The 25,404-nt window shown below is 52.2% G+C and overlaps 2 protein-coding genes and 1 long non-coding RNA gene across 5 annotated transcripts in view; 2 read left to right on the top strand and 1 right to left on the bottom strand.

Moving 5' to 3' along the window:
• ACKR2 (atypical chemokine receptor 2) overlaps nt 1-17,464 on the top strand; it is a 53,963-nt gene extending 36,499 nt beyond the window's left edge. For 2 of the 3 annotated variants that reach the window (XM_081245274.1, XM_081245276.1), the window contains one exon: nt 13,724-17,464. In XM_081245274.1, coding sequence (XP_081101400.1) covers nt 13,724-14,913 — 1,190 coding nt within the window. In that variant the 3' untranslated portion in view covers nt 14,914-17,464. Of the gene's footprint in view, nt 1-7,155; nt 7,410-13,723 lie in introns of those variants that run through there. The other variant, XM_081245275.1, reaches the window with a different exon arrangement.
• A 1,754-nt stretch (nt 17,465-19,218) lies between these two features.
• Nucleotides 19,219-22,766, bottom strand: CYP8B1 (cytochrome P450 family 8 subfamily B member 1). The gene has a single exon (XM_081245447.1). The coding sequence runs from the start codon at nt 22,618-22,620 to the stop codon at nt 21,085-21,087; it is 1,536 nt and encodes a 511-aa protein (XP_081101573.1). The 5' UTR covers nt 22,621-22,766; the 3' UTR covers nt 19,219-21,084.
• A 2,198-nt stretch (nt 22,767-24,964) lies between these two features.
• The window catches only part of LOC308624477, a 31,024-nt gene continuing 30,584 nt past the window's right edge, over nt 24,965-25,404 (top strand). Inside the window, exon 1 of the long non-coding RNA XR_014016973.1 lies at nt 24,965-25,029. This is a non-coding gene — a long non-coding RNA (uncharacterized lncRNA). The remainder of the gene's footprint in view (nt 25,030-25,404) is intronic.

Below are 25,404 nucleotides of genomic sequence, written 5' to 3' on the forward strand. Positions count from 1 at the left end.
AGACTGACCCTCTTGTGGGCTCAGCCCAGAATGGGGTGAACTTTGCCCAAGGAATACAGAGAAGTAGAAAGAAAGAGACAGCAAGTGAGACAGAGGCTGAGGCAGGGCCAACCCGGGGCTCTTTCATCTAAAAGCCACTTTGTCAAGTGCCGGCTGGGCTCCATCAGCAAATCAACTGGCCGCCTCTCTAGCTCCTGTTCTGTGTGGGTAGCACTGGATACTCTGTGTGCAGAGGAACAAGGCCCTTGACCTTGGAGAATTTTCAGAATGATGGACAGATTTGCCCCTGAATAATAATTCCCTTACAGACTCGGGAAGCTCAGAGCAGGGCATCAGGGAGGCCTGGAGAGACTTGGGGAGGCTTCTGGGGGGAGACAGGCCTGGAGCTGGCTTATGGAGGACAGACTACAGGGAAAAGCTTGACAGATTCACAGTCAGTCCTTGGCTGAAGAGAGAAGCAGGTGTTTTGAAAACGTGATGCTGCTTTTCACTGTAATTAGTAAATGTGCCCTGTGAGTTAGGAGTATGCCAGAATAGTAAAGGTTTTAAGGTCACTACCCTGTAGTTTAAGGGCATTGTGTCCTGTGGGAGAGGCCTGTGTATCCTGGCTGAGTGGCTTCAGAGGCTGGGTCTACTCCCTTCCCAGGGAAGATAATCTTTGCACATCTTAAAGAGAGCAGAGAAGATGAGTTCAGAGCCCTCTCCCTGCAGCCCACATGGGAAGGTCCTGCTGCCCCCTGACTAGTTTCTCTTGCTGCAGTGCACAGCAGTCACTGTTTTGGCTGCCCTTGGAGCCAGTGGAAGACAGCTGGTAGCTCTCTCTTGGGTGGAGAGCAGTTCCTCTGTATGAATTTGAGTAAGTGTTGCCCAACTGTCTGCCACCTGGGCTTCTCAGCAACTGTCACTGCAGCAGAGCAGAGAAGGGGAAGTCAAGAACGAAAAGCTCAGGGCATGAGGTTGGCCGATGTAGCTATGGGCCGGGTCAGGATTGGGGTGGAGAGCAGGAAGACAGACTGGAGAGGAATGGAAGGACCTGGGCCTACCTGGCCAGCCCTTCCTGGAACTCCCTGGCATTGGAACCATGACTGACTTCCCCTGACTGGAACATGCGTGTTCCAGGAAAAGGCCCAGCTCTTGCTGGAAAGATGCCTCAGTGGGTTCCAGGGAAACCTGACCACTCATGCAAAGACTCTGAGCTGCCCCCATAACCTGCCCTGCCCACCAGGGAGTGTTTGATGTGCTGTGGCTGGGAGATCAAGCCAGCAGGAAGCAGATGGTTTGAGATATTTCAAAAGAGAATGAGACAGTTTGAACAGCAAAAGAAATAATGATAATAATGAAATAAAATTAATACTCATGAGTCTATACTGATATCAATAAATAAATAGGAAGAAAGGCTAACTTTCTTACAGTAAAATTCCAATTAAAAAATATAGAAAGAATGATGGAAAAAGAAAGTGACCATTTGGCAAACACCACAGTAATAATCGTTGTCAGAAAGCGTCACCGGTAGATGCTAAAGTTAGTGGTAAGTGTATGATAAGAAGCAGGATATTTGCATAGTTTCAAAGTACCTCCCCACAAGATGCTTATTACAAAGGAATAAATAGTAATTTCATGGTGGAAAAACCTGGCAGACACTACCTTACCAAGTGATCAAAGTTAACATTGCCAGTAATGAGCCATATTAAAATCAGGTACATCTGGTATCATGCGCTGAGAGAGACACATCACTTCTCTGATGTTCCTACCCAAAATGCATAGCCTCAGTCTAATGATGAAGAAGCATCAGACCAAAATATAGGGACATTCTACAGTTCTCTTCAGAACTGTCAGGTCATGAAAGATAAAGCAAGACTGAGGAACTGTCAGAATGGAGAGACCAAGGAGACACAACAGCAAAATGCAGGGTGGGGTTCTGTTTCAGATCCTGGACCAGAGAAGGGACATTAGTGGGACAGTTGGTGACATTCGAATAAGGTCTGCAGATTAGTTAATTGTATTGTGTCATGGTTCAGATTATTGTATTGTGGTTCTGTAAGATGTTAACGGGAATTCTGTGCACAATTTTTGCAAGTCTAAAAATTATTTTTAAATTAAAAAAATTTTTAAAGGGGATGAGGAAGGAGCCCAGGTTCTAGAACTTAGTTGCTCCCCAAGATGGAAGCAGGACTCTATGGCCTTATTCTCCCTATCGGTAACTAGCATTTGGCCTGGAGAGACTTGGAGACCCACCCGCTAGGAAGGTCCCCTGCTTCCCTCTGTGGGAGTGAGAACCCATCACGGGCTTGGCCTCCTGTGGCCTGTCGATGCCAGAGAAAGGCAAATGTCTGCCTTTGTCCACCTCTCTAGGGACATTCAGTTCTCATGCCTGTCTGAGGGAGGCACCATCCCCACACCGCCAAAAGATCTGAAAACCACGGCTCAGAGAGGTGAAGCCACCATCTCTAGGTCACACAGCAGGTACATAGCCAGATTCAAGCCCAGCTCTGTGTAACCCCATTGCCAGTGCCTGTAACCACCTGACATTATTCTATTACTGCTCAATTCAGGTAGGGGCAACGAGCATTCACCAAGCAACTACTGTGTGTCAGGCTGGCAGTGGGGCTGGAGGTGAAGGTGGCTGAGACATTGACCCCGGACCACAGGTGCCATCCTAGCGGAGAGGTACCCTCATACTGCCAAGCATATGGCAGGCAGTGAGTCGCACACATGTTCGTTCATTCAGTCTGCTCTTGCCTGGCCCTGGACTCAGGCTCGTGGGTCAGATATGGTCCTTGCCCTGGGGGCTCGTGACCCAGTAGGGGAGCAGACAAGTGAACAGACAGCTAGCTATGCGGAGATTCATGCCATGATGGGAGTGGCAGGGGGAGGAGGGAAAGGGAAAGAGGGAATATGGTCTAGAAAGTCTAGGAGATGAGAATATCGCTGACACTGTGGGTGGAACAGACACAGCACTGCATGGAGGGAGTTATGGTCAGAGAAGGAGAGTTGGGGGTGAATGAGGGAGTGTGTAGAATCCTGCTGGGGAGGTATCCAGGACCAATGAAGCTGGAGGCTGGGAAGGCCACCTAGATAGGGGACAGGGTAAGCGAAAGCCTGGAAGTCTGGACTGAGGCAGTTCATGTCCTTGGCCCAGCTGCAGGGGAATCGTTCCAGAGAAGTGTGGTTGGGGACACGTGTTTTCCAAAGTAATTAGTCTATCTTTGGGGGAGATGTTCTTTCATGGGGGCAGTCATTTGAGCTTGACTCATATTCAGTGAGGGAAACAGCTTGTGGCTGTGCAGCCGAGGTGGGTCTGCGGCAGGTGCAAAGAGGTACTTTGTTCCAGCCGGAAGGCAGGATGTGTGCAGGAAGCTGTCCAGGGAGGGGAAGAGCTTATGAAGAATCATTCCCTCTGCACTTCCCTGAGGAAGAAGGACCCAGGCGCTACTGCTCTCCTCCTGGGTGCGAGGTGGACATCCCTAGGCAAGTGGTGCTGGCTCTGGTAGGTTTCTGAAACTCTCGGAATGGGGTGGGCCCTACGCAGGGGCCACAGGTTGAGACTTGATCTAGTGGCCTGGGGAGTGTGGACAGTGTGGGGAGAGGCAGGTGCTAAGCGGGGTGAGTGTGGAGCTCTGTCTCTAGGGCAGCTGTTGGAGCAGTTGCCCCAGCAGCTGGGGAGTAAGGTGGTCTGCTGGCCCCTTGCCCCCTTGATTCCGGCTCTGAGAATCTGCTTCGTGGATTCTGGAAATCCCTGCGAGTTGGTACCTACATGGCTGGGTGACCTCAGGCACTCCCTTTCCTCTCTGGGCTGTACTGTGATGGGGACAGATGAGATGGCCTTTAAGGGTCCCCCTCCCAGGGCCGAGGTTCCCAGCACACATCCACACTCTCTCCTTATGCACCCCCCCATCCTCTCTTTTTACCCCCAACTCCTGCCAAGTTCTCAGCCCCTCCATCTGCCCCAAACAGTCCCAGGATCCCCTCTTGTTCATCCCAGCTTGAGCCAAGTGTCATTTTAGGGTCTGGAGGGGAACCAATAGTTATGTGCTAGGCACTTATTTAATTATTATAAAAATGCCACCAGGAAGCATTTTATAGGTGAGAAAACTAAGGCTCAGAGAGGTTAAGTAATTTGCCCAGGGTTACTCAGCCATTAAGAACTGGACCAATCTATAGTCTATTCTTCCATGCTGCACCATGCTGAGTGTACCACCCTCCCTGGGGGTGGTGGCGGTGGAGTGGGTATTTCATTTTGATGCTGAAATGCAAACGCGAGGCGCTCGAGTAGCGACATTTTGGGCAACAACGAGAGAGGCCCAAAAAAAGGCAAAAATAATTCAGGAAAGATGTGAAAATCTTCAGCAGCAGCTCCTTGAAGAGTCGGCCTCTAAAATTGCTTAGTTTTTATTAATTGAAACAAACTTTGGGAGGAGGGGTTGCTCTTATGATTTCATCAATGTCACAAACATCTGTTTCCTGGTAAGAGCCAGGAAACATGGAGTAATGCGGGATCCCAGGGAGTGGGGGAGTGGGTGGGCCTCACGGATCCCAGGGAGTAGGAGGCAGCCTGTCTATCAGGAGGCTGCAAGGGGCCCCCTGCCTGGTGGGGACCGGACAAGGCCACTTTCTTCCAGCCAGGCTCTGTGACTCCACAAACCTAGGGAAGATTAGTGCAGGAGATGGGGGCTCTGGGCATGAAAAAGGCAAGATACACCAATATGTTCCCAAGGGTTATTTTGGAGGGAGGGAGGATTATGGGGAGATTTTTAGCCTCTTTTCTATTTTTTTTCTTGTATTTCCACATTTTACATTGAGCATGTATTACTTTTGTAATCAGGAAAAATACATGTTAAAAAAGTAAAGAGGGAGAGTGTGTGCAGTGGTCCAGGACTCAGTGATCAGGGCTCTAGGGTCAGCTCTGCCTGGTTTGTGGTGAGGCCCTGAGCTTCCTGTGAAACCAGGGAGGGGACACCTGCTCCCCTCCTCACAGGGAAGCCAGGAAGACTTGCAAGGACCAGGGTATAAAAGAGCCTCATGTAAATGTCAGGACTGGTTTGTATTGTTTGCATTGTGTTTTATCATCACAAGGAATCCAAATGCCATGCTTCCCAAGGGGGACCGTGCAGGGGGCAGCTGTCGGTCCTGTGAGTCTGCGAGGGCTCACAGCAGCTCGCAGTGTGTGGTTCAAGGCTCCAGATCTAGAGCCGACTGGTGGGACTTGATTTCTAATCCTGCAGTACACTTGCTGTGTGTCCTTGGGCACATTACTCCCCCTCTCTGAGCCTCAGTTCCTCACTTGTAAAATGGGAATAACAATAGTGCTTGTCTCAAAAGGTCATTGTGAGAGCAGTAAGTACCTTAACACATATAAAGCTTGGTGGGCAAGTGGGGGAGTGGCGGGGGGAGGGACCACAACTCACTTGTTATTTTCTTTGAGAGGCAATGTAATTTAGTGTTTAAGAGCATGGACTCTGGGGAATTCTCTGGCGGTCCAGTGGTTAAGACTCTGCGCTTTCACTGCTGAGGGCATGGTTTTAACTCCTGGTCAGGGAACTAAGCCATGCTGCATGGTGGAAAAAAGGAAATGGACTCTGGGTTTTAGTTCCTGGTCTACTACTCACTTGCTCTTGGGCCAGTTCCCTAATCTCTGTGCCTCAGTGTTCTCAGCTACAAAACGGGACTAATGATATGTTTAATTTCTATCAGGTAAATATGAGGATTAAATAATATATGTGAAGCTCCTTGTCCCTGCACCCAGCACACTGTCAGGGCTCCATGGTGTTAGCCATTATAATAACTGCACCACATTTAATCCCACGAAATCCTTTGCTGTAGTATTGTTTATTTTATGATGAAAAAACAGCCTCGTGGAAATCAAGGGTTTAGGATGGAAGCCCTGACTTTGTCTTGGGGCTGCATGAAGGTTTAAGCCCAAGAGCATCCCAAACTGAGCAGTGGAGCAGAGACCCACCTCTGCCCCCCTGAGTTGGTCATTCCTGAATTCTCTCCCTGCGTGCCATTCCCATGGCCCTGGACCTCTTTCCTCCTGTCCTTGTGTGGCTCCCAGTTCCTTTTCCTGTTTTCTATTCACATACCATCAGTCCCACAAGCAGCCTTCCATTCAAGCATCCTGAGCAATGGCAGCCTGGTCTCCTGTCACTTTCCATCTCTAGTCCCCAAACTTCACCCCTATCTTTTAATGAGCTAGCCTAGACTCTGGGCCTAGGTTCAAATCCCAGCTCTGCTACTTACTAGCTATGTGCCTTTGGGCATGTTCCCTAGCCCTTCTATGACTCAGTTTCCTCACAGGTAAAATAGAGATAATAACTATCCGCCTCAGAGTGTTATTGCAAAGATGAAATGAATTAATGCATGTAAAGTTCTGAGAACAGAGCCTGGCCCATAGGAAGTGCTATGTAAGTGGTGGGTATTGTTGTTGTTATTGTTATACATACAGTAGAGTTTAATATCTTGTGTTTTCCCAAACCCAGTAGGAAGAAAAGAGAGATCCCAATGCTGTTACCAGGTCCGCCACCTGTGCCCCAACAGAGCACTTTCCACAGCCCGACACTGTGGTCGGAGTGTCAGTCACTTTATAACTCCTGCCTCAACTTTTCCAGCCACAGCTGGGCCGGGAATACAGGATGGGAATGCTAGAATTATAGGCAGAGCGGGGGGCCCATCACTAGCTGAGCCAGGTTGGAGTCCAGGCCTTGGGACTCTGTCTCCACCCTAGTCCTCCCAAAGCAGTCAGAGGAGCCTTCTGAGGGAGGGAGCAGGGGGTGGCCACAGGGAGGCTTGCTACAGCTGGAAGTGGCCTTGAACTCGGCTCAAGTGGAAACAGTGGGGGCTCTGGGCCGGTCACACTCCATGGTCACGGGCTCCCAAGACTGCTGAGGCAGAGCTTGCCCAAGCTGAGGAAATAACTCACAGAAGGAGGGCCTTGGCTCAGCTGTGTGCAGGGCACCAGTGTGGGAGAGAGAGAATCAGGCCAGGGAAAAAGGAGGCGAGAGAAGAAGGGAGGGAGAGGGTGACTGTGCTGATTAATTGCGTGGTCATTTGCTGAATGCCTCTCAGATGTCAGCCCTGTGTCGGGGAGTTCCAATGCCTGGGAATCCCCAGTCTAGCAGAGGAGGCAAGTGATCCTCAAAAGGTGACTCTGTTTCTGGGAGGTGGATTTGAGGGGGAGGAGTGACCTTTTTTTTTTTTTTTTTTTTTGCGGCATGCGGGCCTCTCACTGTTGTGGCCTCTCCCACTGCGGAGCACAGGCTCCGGACGCGCAGGCTCAGCGGCCATGGCTCACGGGCCCAGCCGCTCCGCGGCATGTGGGATCTTCCCGGACCGGGGCACGAACCCGCGTCCCCTGCATCGGCAGGCGGACTCTCAACCACTGTGCCACCAGGGAAGCCCAGGAGTGACCTTCTGTGAGTGCTCGGGGGGTTGGGGCAGCGGGTTCACCAGGCCACTGGCCCAGGTAACCTGGGAGGGGAGGATTGAGATTGCATTTTAAAGGATATAAATCTTTTTTCAAGGAAGCCAGCAAAATTATCGTCCACTGAAAGTGATCTCAAATGTTATTCTTTGTTTTATGTTACAAAAGCCAGTGTGGCCTCTTAGGGTCACATTTGATCTTGTTTATTCACTGGTCTCAGCTGCACTGTGGGCAGCACACTCAGCATGGGGGTGCTGTGGTCAACTAGGAGGGGACCTACACGTGACCCTGTCCTCAAGGCCTCTTGGCTGGGGAGGAGGGCAGCCATGGGGTAGGTGTGAAAGGTGTAAAGGGAAGGTGGTGGGTGACAGCAAGACAGGCAGGTTTGGTCATGCTCCATGGGGTCCTGATCAGAGGTATGTGGTAAAGGTTTAACAACCGATTCTCAGCAACAGTGGGCGAGGGAAGGGAAGCTCCAGTTTATATCATTTGCCTTGGTGTAAATATTCCCACCATGATCAATTTCAGGCTACTGATTTATCACTGAATGTGGAATTGGTTAATTCCATGATTGCTTGTTGAATGCCTCCCAGATGTTGCATTACTGGCTCTCGCCAGCCGGTACGAGACAGCCTCAGCATATGGCTGACTTTGAGTCTTCTCTGCCACCCATTGATGAGGCCAGAAGTCCCACTATCAGAGGCTCATCCTTCAAATTCAAGTTTGGTTCATGTTGAAAAGGGGAGCTGGGGGAAAAGGGCCAGTTCTGTTACTGAGTCCAAGCTTGTACTGCTCCCCTGCACGACAGGGGACGAGGTGTTGGGCAAGGAATAGAGACTTTATTCAGAAAGCCAGCAGGCCGAGAAGATGGGGGACCCGTGTCCCAAAGAATCATCTTACCTGAGTTATTAGAATTCAGGCTTCTTTTATACTAAAAGGGAAGCGGGGTGTGGCTGGTTGTTGCAGACCTCTCGGTACCAGCCAGACCTCGGTGGGGATGTGATAATCCTTTGTTCCTGCAGCTGACCACATGGGACTGGTCAGATGTTCCCGTAAACCTTCAGCAAGACAAATGTTATTTTTTGTTCTGCAGATTTTTATCTCTATATGAATGAAAAGTATTAATGCCTTTAATGGTCAAGCTTGGGAGGCAGAGTCTTGAGAAAGGGTTATTATGTATATTTCAGGCTGTAAGCGTCATTCTTTTACTGTTGGATGAGACAAAGGTGCAGAGCCTGCATGGCTAAGCCCAGGCAACAGAGCCAATGTGGAGTCAGGTTTGTTCGTCTCTGTTACAGTTCTACCTTGTATTGTTAGGGCCATCCAATGCTGGGCCCATCATTTGCTGATCTTAAGCTGTGGGCAATTGGGCTTCACCTCTCCAAGCCTCAGTTTCCTCATCTGGAAAATGGGGATCATAATGGTCCTGCTTATCAGAACTATGGTGAAGATTAAATGAGAAGGAGCTCAACTAACATAGCTACCTTCCTGTCTAGATGGACATAGCAGTATCCTCTCTCTTATTGCCTCAACTTTGACTTCTCTGAGAGGCCTGGGGAGGGGAGGCCTGGATCCTCAGGAGAAGACATTAACCTCCAGCCAGATTCTTGCTAAGTTAAAGCTGGAGCCAGCCCAGGCCAGCAGCCTCAGGTTGATGTTACTGCCCCAGAGACAAGCTGTAGTTTGCCCTTGTGCCCTTGGCTTCATTGTACGGGAAGCTCAGCTGACCTTGCCCTTGCTGTCCCTGCTCCTTTCAGCCTCCTCTCTATCTAGTTCTCTGGATTCCCCAGAGGTTCTACTACAGAGCTTCATTCAGGGTTGCCTTACTATCTGCTAAGATGTGAATAACTGACACTGCAATTCATTCCTCTCAAGGTGTTTCTGGGTAAGCCAAATAAATGAATTCTGGTAATAAGGAAAAGTGAAAAAACAAAAAAAGGGAAAACAGAACAGGGCTAGATGGACTGTTAGGGGTGGGATAACAGAGACCTGAAGGGCAGTCAAACATGGGGTTTGTGGCTCAGTGCAGCCGTACAGAGATGACTCACTGTATGCTTTGCACAAGTAGTTCCCTTTCTTTGAGTCTCTGTTTCCCCACCTGTAAGTTGGAGGAGGTGGACACCATGCACTCTCACTCCCTCAGTGTGAGATGTGGAGGGCACAAAGGGTCACAGGAAGTGACCCTATTGCCACTGTGTCAAATTACCACAAATTCAGTGGCTTAAGGCAACACAAATTTATTATCTTAAAATTCGAGAGATCAAAAGTCTAAAATGGGGCTTCCCTGGTGGCGCAGTGGTTGAGAGTCCGCCTGCCGAGGCAGGGGACACGGGTTCGTGCCCCGGTCTGGGAAGATCCCACGTGCCGCGGAGCGGCTGGGCTCGTGAGCCATGGCCGCTGAGCCTGCGCGTCCGGAGCCTGGGCTCCGCAACGGGAGAGGCCACAACAGTGAGAGGCCCGCGTACCACACAAAAAAAAAAAAAGTCTAAAATGGGTCAGCCCAGCTGCATTCCTTCCGGAGGCTCAGGGGAGGATTAGTTCCCTGCCTCTTCTAGCCTTTAGAGGCTGCCTGCATCCATTGTCTTGTAACCGCATCCCTCTGACCTCTGTTTCCATCGTCACATTTCCTTCTCTGATTCGGATACTCCTGCCTTCCTTATAAAGGACCTTGTGAGTACAGTGGCCCCACCGGGATAATCCAGGGTACTCTCCCTAGCTCAGGATCCTTAATTACTTCTGTCAAGTCCCTTTTGATATGTAAGGTAACATAGCCACAGGCTTCAGGGATTAGGATATGGATATTTTTGGGAGGCTACTCTGTTCACCTGTAGGGAGACTACGTTTCCCAAGGAGGCTCCATAAAGCCTTGGGGGCATTAATGGTGGAATCTACCAAGGCTGGACCAGCCAATGAGGGCGAAACCTGGGCAAGCAAGACCTCCTGAGCTCAAATCACACCTCTCTCAGGTGGCCCCTTTTGATAAGTGCCAGACAGGGCAGAACAGAGGCCGAGAATGAGATGGGACCAGGGACAAGGCACTGTTTCTGAGTCTGAAGACCTGGGGCTCAGATGCGCTCAGCCAGTGACTTCCTGCGTGATTGTGGAGAAGTTACTTTGCTCCTGGGTTAAGTGGGGCTGACAGTTCCTTTGTGGTTTGCCTTCCAGGACTACCAGAGTTGATATGAAAGTGCCTGGCCAACTGTCATGTGCATATGACACATGCTGGTTGCTGTTGTCATCGTTGTTGTTATTATTGATGAAAGTGATGGGAGGGGCTGGTGGCCCCAGAGGTCCGGAGAATGTGGAAAGATTCCCAAGGTGAACGATCAGGAGGCCAGAGGCCCCGAGAGGGAAAAGAACGGAGTGTTCCAGGTGAAGGGAGCCTTGTAAAGGTGCCCTGGTCCAGCCTGGGGCCTGCTGACCCTGACTTCTGGCTTTGATCAAAGCAATTATCAGACTTGGTTGTTTGTTAAAGCAAAAGTCAGAGACTTTCAGAAGCTAGGTCAGGATCAAGGTCAGTGCTAACAGACCAGAAGAGCTGGTATTTAATTAGTGGTAACTCCTGACTAATAAGCCCTCATCAGGCCCAAGTGCAGAAGGGCACTCCCTCCCCCCAACGCCAGCAGCTCATGGACTCCCAAACCAGCCATGTGCTGGGGGTGGGGGGGTGCCTATACTGGTGCCCAGGAAAGAGGGGCTCAGGGACAGGAGAGCCCCGATGCACAGGAGGGGAGTGAAGGACGGAGAAAGGAAGGCACAGGGCCAAGTTCTCCAGGCCAGTCAGGAGCAGAGGCCAGCCCTAGTTAAAGCCTCCCAAGCTGAGGTCTTGGGGTGGGGATAGGATATCTGTGTTTCCCCAACATCTGGCTCAGAAGCCAGTTGACAGAAGCCCAAGGGTGGGACAGAGGCTCAAGGAGTAGGAGGACTCCAGGGCTCTCCTGAGAGAGGTTCTGCCTCAGCAGAATTGCATATTTCCATCACAGTGTCACAGTGTCATGGATACTAGAAGGGTCAGCTGAGGACCTGAGTCAACATTTCTTTCAAAATTCTACCTGGAAAAAAAAAGACAAAACTTCTACTGGAAAGGAAAGGACTGGGGAAAATGTTTGCAATATATATGTAAAAAGCTAAAATCCTTACTATATAAAACCTCTTATAAAATGAGAATCCCACCCATTAAAACAATAAATCATGCACAGAAGACATACATACAAAATAATACACTCAGTGTATTAAAAGTTCAACCTCATTTGAATCAAGGAATAAAAACTAAAATACAGAGGTACAAGGTGGAGTTGATTTGTATTTCTGGGTTTGTGGCCCATTATCATCACCAGCGTACAGGGCTTATTCTGATGGCTGTGCATGATTGCCTGCTTGGGCCACAAATTCTTTTTTATCTCTTTCCTCTCTCCTCCCCAAACCCTCTTCCCCATTGGTGAACAATCTAATGTGCTGAACATGAAGTCTCTCTCCTTTTAGAACACAGAACAGGATTGAGCATAATCCTTGGTTCATGACACATTTTTCACTGGTTTGTGTGAGGCTCTCTTTTTAAAATTATGTTTAATAATACAGTTAGGGGCTTCCCTGGTGGCGCAGTGGTTGAGAGTCCGCCTGCCGATGCAGGGGACACGGGTTCGTGCCCCGGTCTGGGAAGATCCCACATGCCGCGGAGCAGCTGGGCCCGTGAGCTATGGCTGCTGAGCCTGCGCGTCCGGAGCCTGTGCTTCGCAACGGGAGAGGCCACAACAATGAGAGGCCCACATACCGCAAAAAAAAAAAAAAAAAAAAATACAATTAAAACCTGGGAAACTGCTGCCCAGAGAGAACTTGACCATGGACAGTGACCTGCCCCATCCCATGTCTCTGGCTTCTCCTGCCCAGGCAGCCACATCTTCAGTCTTGTGCCTATCTTTCCCCTGTCTTTTATCTCTTTGAGCTGCTTCACAGCATATATTTATATACTTCCTGAGGTGGTGGTTGTTTTTATATATATATATATTTCATTTGTCTTAATTATTAAAAGAGTATCATGTAAATATTTTTATCATGTATGTATTTTTATGGAACCTGGAGATAGCAGTAAAGAGGTAGAGACACACAGGGTGATGACGAGGGGTGTGAGGAAGGGGTCTGTGATGTCTCCCACGTTTCAGTCTTAGCTGACCGAATAGCTGGTGGCACTGTTCAGTTAGATAGACAAAGGAGAGGAGAAGAGGCTGGTTTGGAAGATGATGAACTCAGCTCTGGGCAAAGCAATAATTTAAGCAAATGTTTATTGAGTGCCTCCTATGTTCTGGGCATTCTTCATAGAGCTCGAAATGCTCTGCCTGAATTATAACATTTAAGCCTCACAAGAACTCCACGAAAAGGCACTATAATTAATATGTTAAAGATGGGGAAACTGAGGGATTAGTAGGTTTAGTTCTGAGTCTATCGACATGCTGGTTCACACCTTGCTGCTGCAAACCTAGAAATGGTGGATAAAATATTTTTTAAATATTAAATATTTATAAATAAAGATATTGACATAAAACTAACTATGTATAAATGAAATATTTTTAAAATAACCAAAGGAAGGGAAATCCTCAAGTGAGAGAAGTAAAGAGAGTTCAAAGCCAGAGTAGACACACTAGGTATTTATAGGAAAAGCAAGCCCCACTGAAGAGAAGCTCTCATTAAAAAGAAAAAATTATAAGCCACACAAAGAAGAATAATTTCAAGCCACACATGAGGAAGAGTATGTACACAATAAATAAGTGAATTGGTATCCCTAAATAGTAAAGAAAAACATGAAAGACATTATTAATCTTTATAAATGATAAGGGAGAAAATAAAGAAGAGAAACCATCGTGAAAGAAGTGCGTACTGGGCTTCCCTGGTGGCGCAGTGGTTGAGAGTCCGCCTGCTGATGCAGGGGGTGCGGGTTCGTGCCCCGGTCTGGGAAGATCCCACATGCCGCGGACCTGCTGGGCCTGTGAGCCATGGCCGCTGAGCCTGCACATCTGGAGCCTGTGCTCCGCAACAGGAGAGGCCACAGCAGTGAGAGACCCGCGTACTGCAAAAAAAAAAAAAAAAAAAGTGAGTACTGTGAGAACACCTGAGGTTAAGTCAGCTACCCAAGGTGACATAACTATTAAGTGGTAGCCTTGGGCTCCTCATCCTTGTTCCCGTACTTGCTAGCCTATGGGTTACTGGCGTGAATGCGAAGAGTCTATTGGACACCCCAGAGCACTGGCTAAAGTGGGTTTGGAGAGAGGGTGGATTCGTCTCCTGTTGCTCACACTGCTCTCTGGCCCACAGAGCTCCAGCACTGGATGTGTCCTCCCGCCATGGCCGCCACCGCCTCTCCTCTGCCACCCAGCACCAAGGTGGCCAGTTCTGAGAACAGCAGCTCCTTCTATGACTATGAGTACTACCTGGGCGACGTGGCCTTCATGCTCTGCAGGAAGGACGAGGTGCTGTCGTTTGGCAGAGTCTTTCTGCCACTCTTCTATGGCCTGATCTTTGTGCTGGGCCTGGGCGGGAACCTCCTTCTCCTAGTGGTCCTGCTCCGGTATGTGCCTCGAAGGCGGATGACCGAGATCTATCTGCTGAACCTGGCCATCTCCAACCTCCTGTTTCTGGTGACACTGCCCTTTTGGGGCATCTCTGTGGCCTGGCATTGGGTCTTTGGGAGTTTCTTATGCAAGGTGGTGAGCACCCTCTACACCATTAACTTCTACAGTGGCATCTTCTTCATTAGCTGCATGAGCCTGGACAAGTACCTGGAGATTGTTTGCGCTCAGCCCTACCACCGGCTGAGGACCCGAGCCAAGAGCCTGCTCCTCGCGGCTGTCGTGTGGGCTGTGGCCCTGGTTGTCTCCATCCCCGACATGGTCTTTGTGAGGACGCATGAAAACGCCCCAGGCATGTGGGACTGCTTTGCGGATTTTGGGGGGCATGGGACCATCTGGAAGCTCTTCCTCCGCTTCCAGCAGAACCTCCTGGGGTTTCTTCTCCCCCTGCTTGCCATGATCTTCTTCTATTCCCGCATTGGCTCTGTCCTGGCCAGGCTGAGGCCCCCAGGCCAGAGCCGGGCTCTGAGGATGGCCATAGGCCTGGTGGTGGCCTTCTTTGTGCTGTGGTTCCCGTACAACATCACCTTGTTTCTGCACTCGCTACTGGACCTGCGAGTCTTTGGAGACTGCAAGGTCAGCCAGCACCTGGACTATGCGCTGCAGGTGACAGAGAGCGTCGCCTTCCTCCACTGCTGCTTCACCCCTGTCCTCTATGCGTTTTCCAGCCGCCGCTTCCGCCAGTACCTCAAGGCTTTCCTGGCCACTGTGCTCAGACGACACCAGGCTCCTTACCTTGCCCAGGCCCCACCGTCCAGCTATTCTGACAGTAGTAGGCTCAGTGGCCAAGAAGATATAACTGGCATGAATGACCTCGGGGAGAGGCAGGCTGAGGACTCCCCCAACAAGGGGGACGCGGGGAAAGATTCAGCCTGAGTGGCCACACCACAGTCCATGAGAGCAGATGGGACCCAGCTCAGCTGCGCATCCACCAAAGTCCTCCCTTCAGAGGTCTCAGTGACCATGTTGCTAAACCAGTCATTTCTTGGTCCTCAGCCATCAGCAGCGTTCGCTGTCTCCTGTCTTCTCCCTCCTCTTTCTCCACTGCCTTCCAGGACTCCATACTCGCTGGCCTGAATGGCTGCCGTAGTTTCCCCGCTGACCTCTGTGCTTCCTATCGTCGTGCTCTCCGGTCTTCTAATCTATACCCAGCAGCCAGAGTGACCACAACACCCTCACCATCTCTCCCATCCCCCTCAGAGTAACCCGAGGCCTGCCACCCACCAGACTGCCGCCTTCCCTGTGGCTCAGCTGGGGAAATACTACCTGCAAGATTGTTTCCTTGAAGGTGGATGCAGGGTCTGGCAGTCAGGAGGGGCTGGAGGTGCTCCACACATGGGAGTCTGCAGGTGGGAGGCAGAGGGAACACATACTCCTGGTGGTCCAGGAGCACCTGCCTCCCTCTGCCTCCCACGCCCCCTCTCAGGAGCCTTCAGGGCTCCCTAGACTCTGCACTATCAAGTCCAGAACGTTTGTCCAATTTAAGGCTGGAGCTTTCACAGTTAGAATCCCATACACTGTTTGCACCCTTGTACTCCTTTGCCTCCCTTTTCATTTCCTGGTTGCCACACCCATTGTTCTTTCCTGCACGTTCCCGTCTTTGCTTTTGCACTTTCCGGCTCCCTTATGGAACAGGGATCATTCTCCAGCCAGGTATCCCCTCACCCTTGTCGTGTAACTGAATCCTACTTGCTGTGGGAAGCCACTCCGGAGTCACTCTGCCCTGTGCCTTGGGTGGAGGTTGGGTAGAGCACGGATCTTTGGCCAGTGACGACCTTGTGTTTCCCTGGCACGGTGGTTCCTTTATGAATGGGCACATGACCCAGGCAGAGCTTGTGAAATGTAACGCGACGAGCGTGCTGGAACAGAGGCATGACACTGAAGCCAAGGGCATGGTGAGGGCTGGCGCTGCTCCTTCATTGGCTCGGACTTCAGAAGGTGAGGCGACAGCAGTGAGTGAGCAGGTCCGGGGGCAGCGCTCGAGCCCCAGGATCAAGGCACGGCTGAAGCTCATCCCAAGCCTGGACTTGACGGCGACACGGACCAACACATTCCTTTCCAGTTTGGGGTCGTGGTGTTTTGTTACTTGCGACCTAAGGATTCCTGTCGGACATGCCCTGCCTGGGTGCTTCATGTCTCCCACGGTCGGCCTCCTTCCTGCCCAATGACAGGTCCACTGAGAAGCCTTTCCCCAGGGAGCCCCTGGCCTACAGTGCCATCTCTCTTTCCTGAGCTTCTAAAGCATCACTGCTTTCTCCTACCTCCCAGAGCCACCTGGCACAACCTGCCATGTCCTGCCGTGTCTGTCCGGCACAACCCAGCACAGAGCCTGGCAGACAGTGGTGCTCAGAAGGAAACATTTAGATGGATAGAATGGAGACCAGGAGGACATATGGCGGGGTGAACGTAAGCTCCAGGGGAACAGGGACTCTGCCTGGTGTAGAATCTGCATCCCCCGTGCTTCAGTCAGTGCTAGGAATGTAGTAGGTGCTCACTACCTTTTTTTTTTTTTTTTTTTTTTTGAATGAATAGCTGGATGGATAGAGAATTGAGCCGCTGGTCAGTATCCTGCCCACTCTTTCTTCTCTTCCCCTGAGCTTGGATGGTCTGGTCACAGCACATGTGTCATGAGCAGGGCTGTCCCTGGATGTTGCCTGAGTTGACCTGGCTGATTTTTCCCTCTGTGTCTCAGCTCTGGTGCCTCTGGTTCTCTCTCCCCAAGGCCCCAGATTCCCCACTATCAGGAAGGACTGTGAGCCCACTCAGTCCCCTGGGAAATGAAGATCCTCTGGATATGAAGGTGGTGGTTGGTTTGAGGATAGGGTGGTGACGTTCTATTTTAGAGCTCTTGAAATCTTGTCCAACAGGGGACCTCAGTCCTGCCCACATGGCAGCCTGACTGGTGAGATACAGCCTGAGCCATACTGGTAGGATCTAGGATCCCAGAGTCTCTGACTTGGGTGCCCATGACACACAGATGGGATGGGACAAGGTATGCCAGGCAAGGGACACCCAGCAGGGCCTGTCACCAGCATTGGTGGATTTGCGTGTGTGCGTGTGGGTGGTCTGTGTGCGTGTCTGTGTTGCCGTTGGGGCCGTGTGGAGCACATATGGCTGTGTATATGGATCTAGCATGAATGTGTCACTGTGTCCATGTGTGTCTGAGTATGTGCCCATGGGTTTTACGTGTGTTCCTATGTGCCTTTCTCTGGCTGCGTAAATGTGGGTGTGTGCTCTCTGTAAATAACAGGCGTATAACACGTAGTGCCCTGAAGCCTGTGCCTAAAGTGGAGGAGAAGGCCTGGCTGCAGGTGGCCCATTGGTCCCTCTCACTGTCCAGTTGCCATACACCACAGCTGACCACAGTGAGGGTTCTGAGTGTGACGCAGTTTGCGAGAAGGCTCGCTGGCACTGGTCAGGGAGTGAATTGGAGGTTGGCTCTCATACACAGGTCAGGATGGAGAGAGCCAGGACAGTGCCCTCTCCATCCTGACCTGACTTCTCAGCCTGGACCTTGGTTCCTCCTGCCACTCTCTGTCCACCCCGAGGCTTGGCTTCCCGTCTGCACTGCCCAACATACCTGTATTTCCTACCTGAGGTCTGAGGAAAGCCCCCAGGATTCTCTTGGCCCTCAGGCTCTGAGGCAAGGGAGACTCTCCCGCCCGGCTGAGCCAGGGAGAAGGGCGGGCATGGCTCTGCTTGGGAACAGGGCTGCCCACCCTCCACCTTGTGAAGTGTGGTGTGAGCGTTCACAGCAGTTACTGCCTATAGAAAAATATCTCTTTATTTTCCTAGGGGCCTGCAATTCCACCGCTGGCATGTCATTCCTGATCTTACTTTGTTATAAGCTAACCTCAGAGAGGATACACAGAGGGAGAAAAAATTTGGTGCAGGAAAGAGGGGTTCGCAGACAGAACTGCTGGGTGAGGACAGGCAGCGACTAGATGCGTCCTTGTGGGCCTCAGTCTTTTCGCTGCCCCGAGGCCTCTGCAGGGGCAGGAAGGGTGCCCTTGTGGAGGGTGTGTCCAGCAGTCCCCAGGCCAGGGGGAATACAACTACAGGTGCCACGGGCCCCTCCTCTGCCAGCGGGTGGGCATGGGCCTCCACGTGCACAGGCTAATCCTGGCTGCTCGCCAATTCCTGGGGTGAGGGGGGCTGTTGTTATGGTGGACATCCCTGACTGTGGGATGGTACACTCATCTTCACCTCACACCTGACCCCCACGAGGCTTCCCTCGGTCCCAGGCAGACCCTCAAACCGATCACAGGATCCATGAAGTTCCTGGGACATCTGCACGTGGTCACTCTCAGCTGAGGCCTCTTTGTCCTGACTTAGTGGGCTTGGGCCCGCAGCCCTGTCCCAGCCTGTCTACAGGCCTGGCTCCTGGTCCACAGTCCTCTGGGTGTGTGGAAAACGAAGGGATGCAGCACCCATGTCGGGGCAGGGCCAAGGAGGTGTGGGGAAGCCCTGTGTCTTTACCCCTGTTCCCACAGCTGCTCTGGCACAGGGCCTGGCTGTGTGGAGGAGGTTGCTGGTAAGCTGCCCAGAGACACCTCCTGGCCTCCAAGGCCCCTTCTCCGTCTCCTGTGCTCCCCATGGGGCTCTTCTCCTTGCGCCCCTGGCCCTTGTGGATGGGGGGTCAGATGCCTGGCTTCTCCTAGCCAGTCAGAGCTCTATGAGGCTCCAGGCAGATGTCACCATTTGGGGGCAGCTAGACCCAGAAGAAGGCAGGCACCAGCCCAGAGTCACACAGCTAGTGAGGACAGACTCCTGTCCCCGGCCCGGCCCCTGCCCACTCTAACAGCCTGTTATCCTGGCCAAACTCTGGGCAAAACGGGCAACCTTAAGACAAAGGAAGAGGCCAGTCAGAGGTGTAGGGTTGGGATAGCAGAGAGAAGCCCCCCGGGTGGTCCCTGCAGGGGGTCCATGCTGCCTGGGCGTCCCTTCTCCAGGACCCTCTATCAGCTCCCACAGTCACTACCCTTCCTATCCAGCCCCAGCCAGGGCCCTGCCGTCAGCCCACTGCAGCTCTGGCAGTAGCACCCTCTCACTCTCTCCCAGCCCTGGTAAGCACGCCTGGCAACAGAGATTGTCTCCATTTCCCAGGCCGGAAAGCTGAGTGAAGGTGGGAGGGGAAGGAAATTATTTGAGGACATGAAGTAAATTAGCCGAGTCTGGAAGTCATGTTTCTGTAATTTAATCTACATTTAGGGAATTGGGGTCAGAGATGAAGGAATAAGATACCAAGCCCTATGGGCTCCAGTCTGGAGCAGGGGGCAGGAGGCAGAAACCAGGACACAGAAAGCAATGACATAACAGATGTGCTGTGATACACTCGGTGGTAGGGGAGATCCAGGGGATGGAGGCCATTTCTGGTCAGAGGATGGGATGGGCGAGGTTCAAGAAGGCTTCCGGGAGTAGCTCGCACCAGGGTTAACAGTGAAAGCGAGCCCTGTACTTTACGGACAGTTCCATTGGAGAAAGTTGCCAAAGTTGAATTGCATTGGATTGAAAATTTGGGGGCCAACTGTGGCAAAGCTTAAATGTCAGGTGTGTGGAGGTGATGGGGAGCCAGAAAAGTAAAAGGGGGACACCCAGAAGTGCTTTTGGAAAAAAAAAAGTCTCTGGCAGCAGGGTAAATGGAGGGCCCCCAGGCCCCACGTGGAGAGAAATGTCGAGTTCTGAGCTATGAGAAGGGCAGTGGGGGATGCGGGGGGAAGGGGGGGGCATGGTTCAGTGGCACCACAGGGGGTCAGGCTGACAGAACTCTCTCCCTATGGGGGAGAGAAAAGGAGGAGCCAGTGTGTCTCCTCTGTATCTGCCTTGGGGGATGGGGTGGATGGTGGTGTCCTGAGCAAAGAGAGGCAGGGAAATCAGGAGAAGTAGGTGGTTCAGGGCAGAGGTTGGGGGGGGACAGATGCTGAGTTCTGCTTGGGCCGAACTGAGTCAGAGGTGCTGTGAGATCCCTGTCGGGAGATTGGGGGTCTGGAGGTAGCAGAGAGTTCTGAGCCCAGCGATGGTTGTGGAAACCAAGTGAGGGGTTGAGATCACCCCAAGGTAGGGGTGCAGAGGGGAGAGGAGGGCACGGAGGAGGGACCTTGAACAACTCCTACATGAAAGATAGCCCTTCTCTACAGCTGCTCTGTATCCAGTACAGAAGCCACTAGCCCCACGTGGCTATTGAGCACTTAGGATGGGGCTAGTCTGAACTGAGATGTGCTCAGTATCAAGGGTTAAAAAGTACATACCAGATTTTGAAGGGAAAAAGAAATGTAAAAATATTTCATTAGTACCTTTATATTGACTCCCTGTTGAAATGCTAATATTTTAGATATATCGGGTCAAGTAAAATATAGCATAAAAATGAACTTCACCTCTTTCTTTTTTAAAAAATGTGTCAACTAGGAAATTAAGAATTATGCGTATGGCATGCCTCATACTGCTATAGGATGACACTGTTCTAAACCCTGAATTCCACAGGATGTGGAATAAGTGGTGAGGAAAAAAAACAAAAGCAGAGTGGGAGGGTGGAGACTAACGTTTGCAAGATGCTGCATTGCCCACCGTAACCAGTGTCTATACTGCAGGAGTTGTCAAGGCATGTATGAGCCCCCAATCTGAGTTGCCCACAGATATTTCCCCTTCCCTGGACTTCCTGTGAGAGGCAGTTTCTGCAGAGTCCACTGTGAGAGACAGTGTTTTAAAGAGAGAAGAAGGGGCTTCCCTGGTGGCGCAGTGGTTGAGAGTCCGCCTGCCGATGCAGGGGACACGGGTTCGTGCCCCGATCCAGGAGGATCCCACATGCCGCGGAGCGGCTGGGCCCGTGAGCCAGCGCGTCCGGAGCCCGTGCTCCGCAACGGGAGAGGCCACAACAGTGAGAGGCCCACGTACCTCAAAAAAAAAAAAAAAAAAAAAAAAAGAGAGAAGAAGAAGCCTGTGAGGTGCCTAGAAGGAGGCCAAAGAGCAGAGAGGGCAAAGCAGGTCAGAGGAAGGGCTGGTCTGGGGCTTCAGAAGGCTGAGTGGAGCTGGAGACCCCAAGGAAACCTCCTAGCCAGGCTTGCGGCCACCTGGGCAGAGCTCACTCCCCAGGCGCAGGCGGTAGCGGAATCGCACCTCGTGGCTGGGCTGTGTGGTGCCAAAGCCCCAGCGCTGGGGGTCCACGGGTGGCACGGGTGTGTCAGGGTCCACCAGCTCCAGGTCAAATTGTGTGACCATGAGCAGGACAAAGAGCTTCATCTCGCTGAGGGCCAAGAACCTCCCGGGGCAGATGGAGACGCCCGAGCCCCATGGCATGGTGTAGTGGTGGATCTTCTTGCCTGCCTTGTAGAAGTCTACCTTTCGGCTGCCGCTGGGGGTGAGGAAGCGATCGTACTTGAAGGTGGTGGGCTCCGAGTGGATTTCGGGGTCCATGTGCACTGAGAGATAAGGGAAGAGGGCCAGGATGTCTCCATTGCGGAGCAGGTACTCCTGCCCACTGGCCATCTTCAGGCTGTGGTCATTTTTCACCACCCTGAGGAGGGTCGGCGCGGCCCCCAGCCGCAGTGTCTCCTCCATCACGCTGTCCAGCACCGTCATGCGCTGCAGGGCACCGACATCAAAGTTGAAGGACAGCTTGGCCTCCAGCCTGGCCTCTCCCAGGACCCGGGTGGCCTCCTCCCTCACAGCCCGCATGGCTTCTGGATGCTTCAGGAGGAACAAGAGGGCCCAGAAAGAGGTAGGCCCTGTGTTACCCTGGGAGGCCCAGAGCATCATGAAGTTGAACTTGTCCTGCATGGCTGGGGTGACTCCCTGCTCCCTCAGAAACTGAAGCATATAGGTGATCCAGTTGCTTATGCCGTACTTCTCCATGTTGTGTTCCACAGAGAGCGTCTTATGGAAGAGACGCTGGAGCCGGCCTACTTCCAGCCACTCCCGGGGTCCCAGTAGGGAGTAGACAAACCTGGGGAACAGGCGGTCGAACTTGCGGAACTGCACGAATAATTCCTCTGCCTGTAGCAGGTCCTGTTCCTTGTCCTTTGTGTAGCCGAACAAGCTCAGGTAGCCGGCCTTGAACAAGATGTTGTAGCAGAAGTGAAAGAGGCCATCCTCACGCCAGCTACTGGCATCCAGACTGGGGCCCGTGGGCCCCAGCATAACCAAGGACAGGCTGTCCAGCATGGCTTTGTTGAGCTCCTCCAAGCCATCCCCCATGAGGTGCTTGGTGCTGGCTGAGTGTATCATCTGGTAGTCTCCCCGCATGGAGCGGTATCCAAATACCTTTAGCACCAGGTTTTCCGCATACTCCACAAAGTCTAGTCTTCTTTGCGTGTCCTTGAGGATGGGGCCAAAGGAGAGAGGGTCCATGACGAAGGTGAAGTACTGGCCCCCTAGCTGCACCGTGAATATGTCCCCATGTTTAGCCCTCATGTGCTTCAGAAATTCAAACATATTCTTCCGGAAAGCCATAGCATGGCCCAGCCAGGGCACGGAGCCCTTATCCAGGGGGGGCTCCTTGGGTCTTTGTTGCCGGAGCAGCTCCTTCAGGCACAGGTATCCCACAGTGGCCACCATCAGAGCTCCCAGCACCAGACCCCAGAGCACCATGGCTGTGCTCTTCCAGGTTGAGCTCTGGACACGTTGTTCTCTGGGTGCCAGAGAGTTTGGGAGGTCTTGACAAGTTGAGGGTAGAAAAATCTGTCCACCTGGACCTTGCCCGGTGACTGCAAGTTACAGTAAATAACCCTGGCGAGACAGTACCTGGGAGCAAAACGTTCCCCTGGATTTTGTTAGGACCTTGTCATGTGGGAGGAGGAGGCGGGACTAGGAAAAAGCCCAGAAGGAAACCTCTAGCTATGGTCACAGCCCCCTCACCAGCTACAGGCTTTGTTCTGACCTTTTCAAACCCAGCTCCAGCATCTTCTCTGCCAAGCCTTCCTTGACTCCATCCTCACCCCCGTGACTTACTGATTATTCACTCCTTTATTTACTCATGAATTCATGTATTCATTAATTTGCTAGTTCGTTCAGCAGAAATGCACCGAGCACTTACTAAGTTTCACAGCCACCCCTTCCTTATCTTTAAAAGACCCACAGAACCTCCCAGACAGAGGACCCTTCAAGCACAGGCTCAGACTTCAGTCTCCAAGCCTCTCGCCAACTGGCTTGCATACTTCTCTAGCAAGAAATACAGACTGGGGGGCTTCCCTGGTGGCGCAGTGGTTGGGAGTCCACCTGCCTATGCAGGGGACGTGGGTTCGTGCCGCGGTCCAGGAAGATCCCACACGCCACGGAGCAGCTGGGCCCACGAGCCGTGGCCGCTGAGCCTGCACGTCCGGAGCCTGTGCTCCGCGACGGGAGAGGCTGCAGTGGTGAGAGGCCCGCGTACCGCAAAAAAAAAAAAAAAAAAAAAAAAAAAGAAAGAAATACAGACTGGGAATCTTGGAATTATGAAATGTCAGAGATGATAGGGAGTTCAAACAAACTGTTTTATTTTACAATAAGGATCTAGGCTCAGAGTGTAGTAGGGACTTTTTCTGACACCTGCTGTAGCTTGGGTGAGGTGAGTTGACAGTTTACTGGGGATCTCTGAGATGTCAGGCCAGGTCCCTGCCAGCAGGCCCAAGAAGGAGAAAGCTGTGCCGTTGACTCTAAGGGTTTAGTCAAGCAGCCTAGCTCATGGTTGCAATAGGTGATGAGGTTCAGACTTGATTCAACCAGTTCTGATAACCCCCAAGTTACTCTTTAACTTCCTAAATGACCGGCTAACAGGGACTTTGTGTCCTCAGACGACCATAAGATTCCTACATCCCCTCTTGAGGGAGCTCCCTTTGCCTTGTGCAGCTCCTCCCAGCAGGGAGCTGAAAACATCCTTACTCTGCCTCCATGAAGTCCTCTCTGATTGCTCATGGCAACCACAGCAAGTACTCAGCTCCACCAACTCTCCTTAGCCTTAGAATATGGTCAGAAAGGGAATTCCCGGGACTTCCCTGGTGGTGCAGTGGTTAAGAATCCGCCTGCCAATGCAGGGCACACAGGTTCCAGCCCTGGTCAGGAAGACCCCACATGCCGCGGAGCAACAAAGCCCGTGTGCCACAACTTCTGAGCCTGCGCTCCAGAGCCCGCAAGCCACAACTACTGAGCCCACGTGCCCCAAAGACTGAAGCCTGCACGCCTAGGGCCCGTGCTCCGTAACAAGAGAAGCCACTGCAATGAGAAGCCCGCACACCGCAGTGAAGAGTAGCACCCGCTCGTCGCAACCAGAGAAAGCCTGCGCACAGCAACAAAGACCCAACGCAGCCAAAAATAAATAAATTAATTAAATAAATTCAAAAAAAGAAAAAAGGGGCAGAGCGGGAAGGAGGGTGGGGAGGCAGGGAGGCCACACTGATCAGGTGGTAATTAAGTGGAGACCCGGAGGACAAGGCCAGGTCAACGTGTGTTGTGTGTAAGGGTGGGTGGAGGGGACGTGCTTCTAAGGCATTTGGCAGGGTCGTCCCAAGGGAGCCTATGTGGCCGGAGTGCTCAGAGGAGGGGGAAGAGTCTCCAGCTCATTGCGGTTTCCGGCTTTGACCCATCACGCTGCACTGAGCCCTTCCCATGCCAGCAGGTCCAGCCACCCGTTCGTCTAGGTCCGGGCCACTGAAGGGTGGCCAGATATACCAGCAGGTGGAGGATGGCCTGCCCCTGGGAAATCGGCCCACGCGGCTGCCCTCCCAGTCCTCCGGAATGGCCGGGGCCCATCGGGGCAGAGTGAGGACCGCAGGCCTGCGTCAAGTCTCAGCCTTCCCCACTCCAGCCGCACCTCCGGGTGAGGGTGGGGGCGGAGTCACCATGGTGGGCGGGGCAGTCGAGGAGGATCAATGATCAGCATAGGCGACCTCCGGGCCTGCTAGAGCGGCCTTGGGGCCTGAGGGCCGGAAAGGCGATGACGTACTTCCGCCCCCCGCCACCTCCGTAAACGCGTCTTTAGGTAGGCGCCGCAGGCAGTTCTCAGTCCGGAGGCGCCCTCTGTCCGTAAGTCGGCGGATCTTTGCGCAGAGGGCTGTGTGTCTCTCATTTCGTCTGCGGAGCAATCAGTAATGGAGTGGGGCTGGTGGGGGTGGGTGGGGAGAGACTTGTCGGAGAGGGCTGACTCCTTCCCGCCCACTGTGATCGGGAGAAGGAAGGCTTTATTATTACTTGCAGCAAGTAAGGAGAACACCAGAGCTCTTTCCCAAAGCAGTGTCACCCTGAACAGCAAAGTTGGGGAAGGTTTAAGCTAATGATACATGCATATTACCATGCATATTCATGAGGGGGGCTTGAGGGGAGCAGAATTTAGCATAGAATCCGGGCAAAGGTTGACAGAGTCCAAGCTTTAGTTGATTGAATTCAGGAGGGTTGACATCT

The sequence above is a fragment of the Mesoplodon bidens genome (genome assembly GCF_964165515.1).
Source record: "Mesoplodon bidens genome assembly, chromosome: 10".
Classification (NCBI taxonomy): Eukaryota; Metazoa; Chordata; class Mammalia; order Artiodactyla; family Ziphiidae; genus Mesoplodon; species Mesoplodon bidens.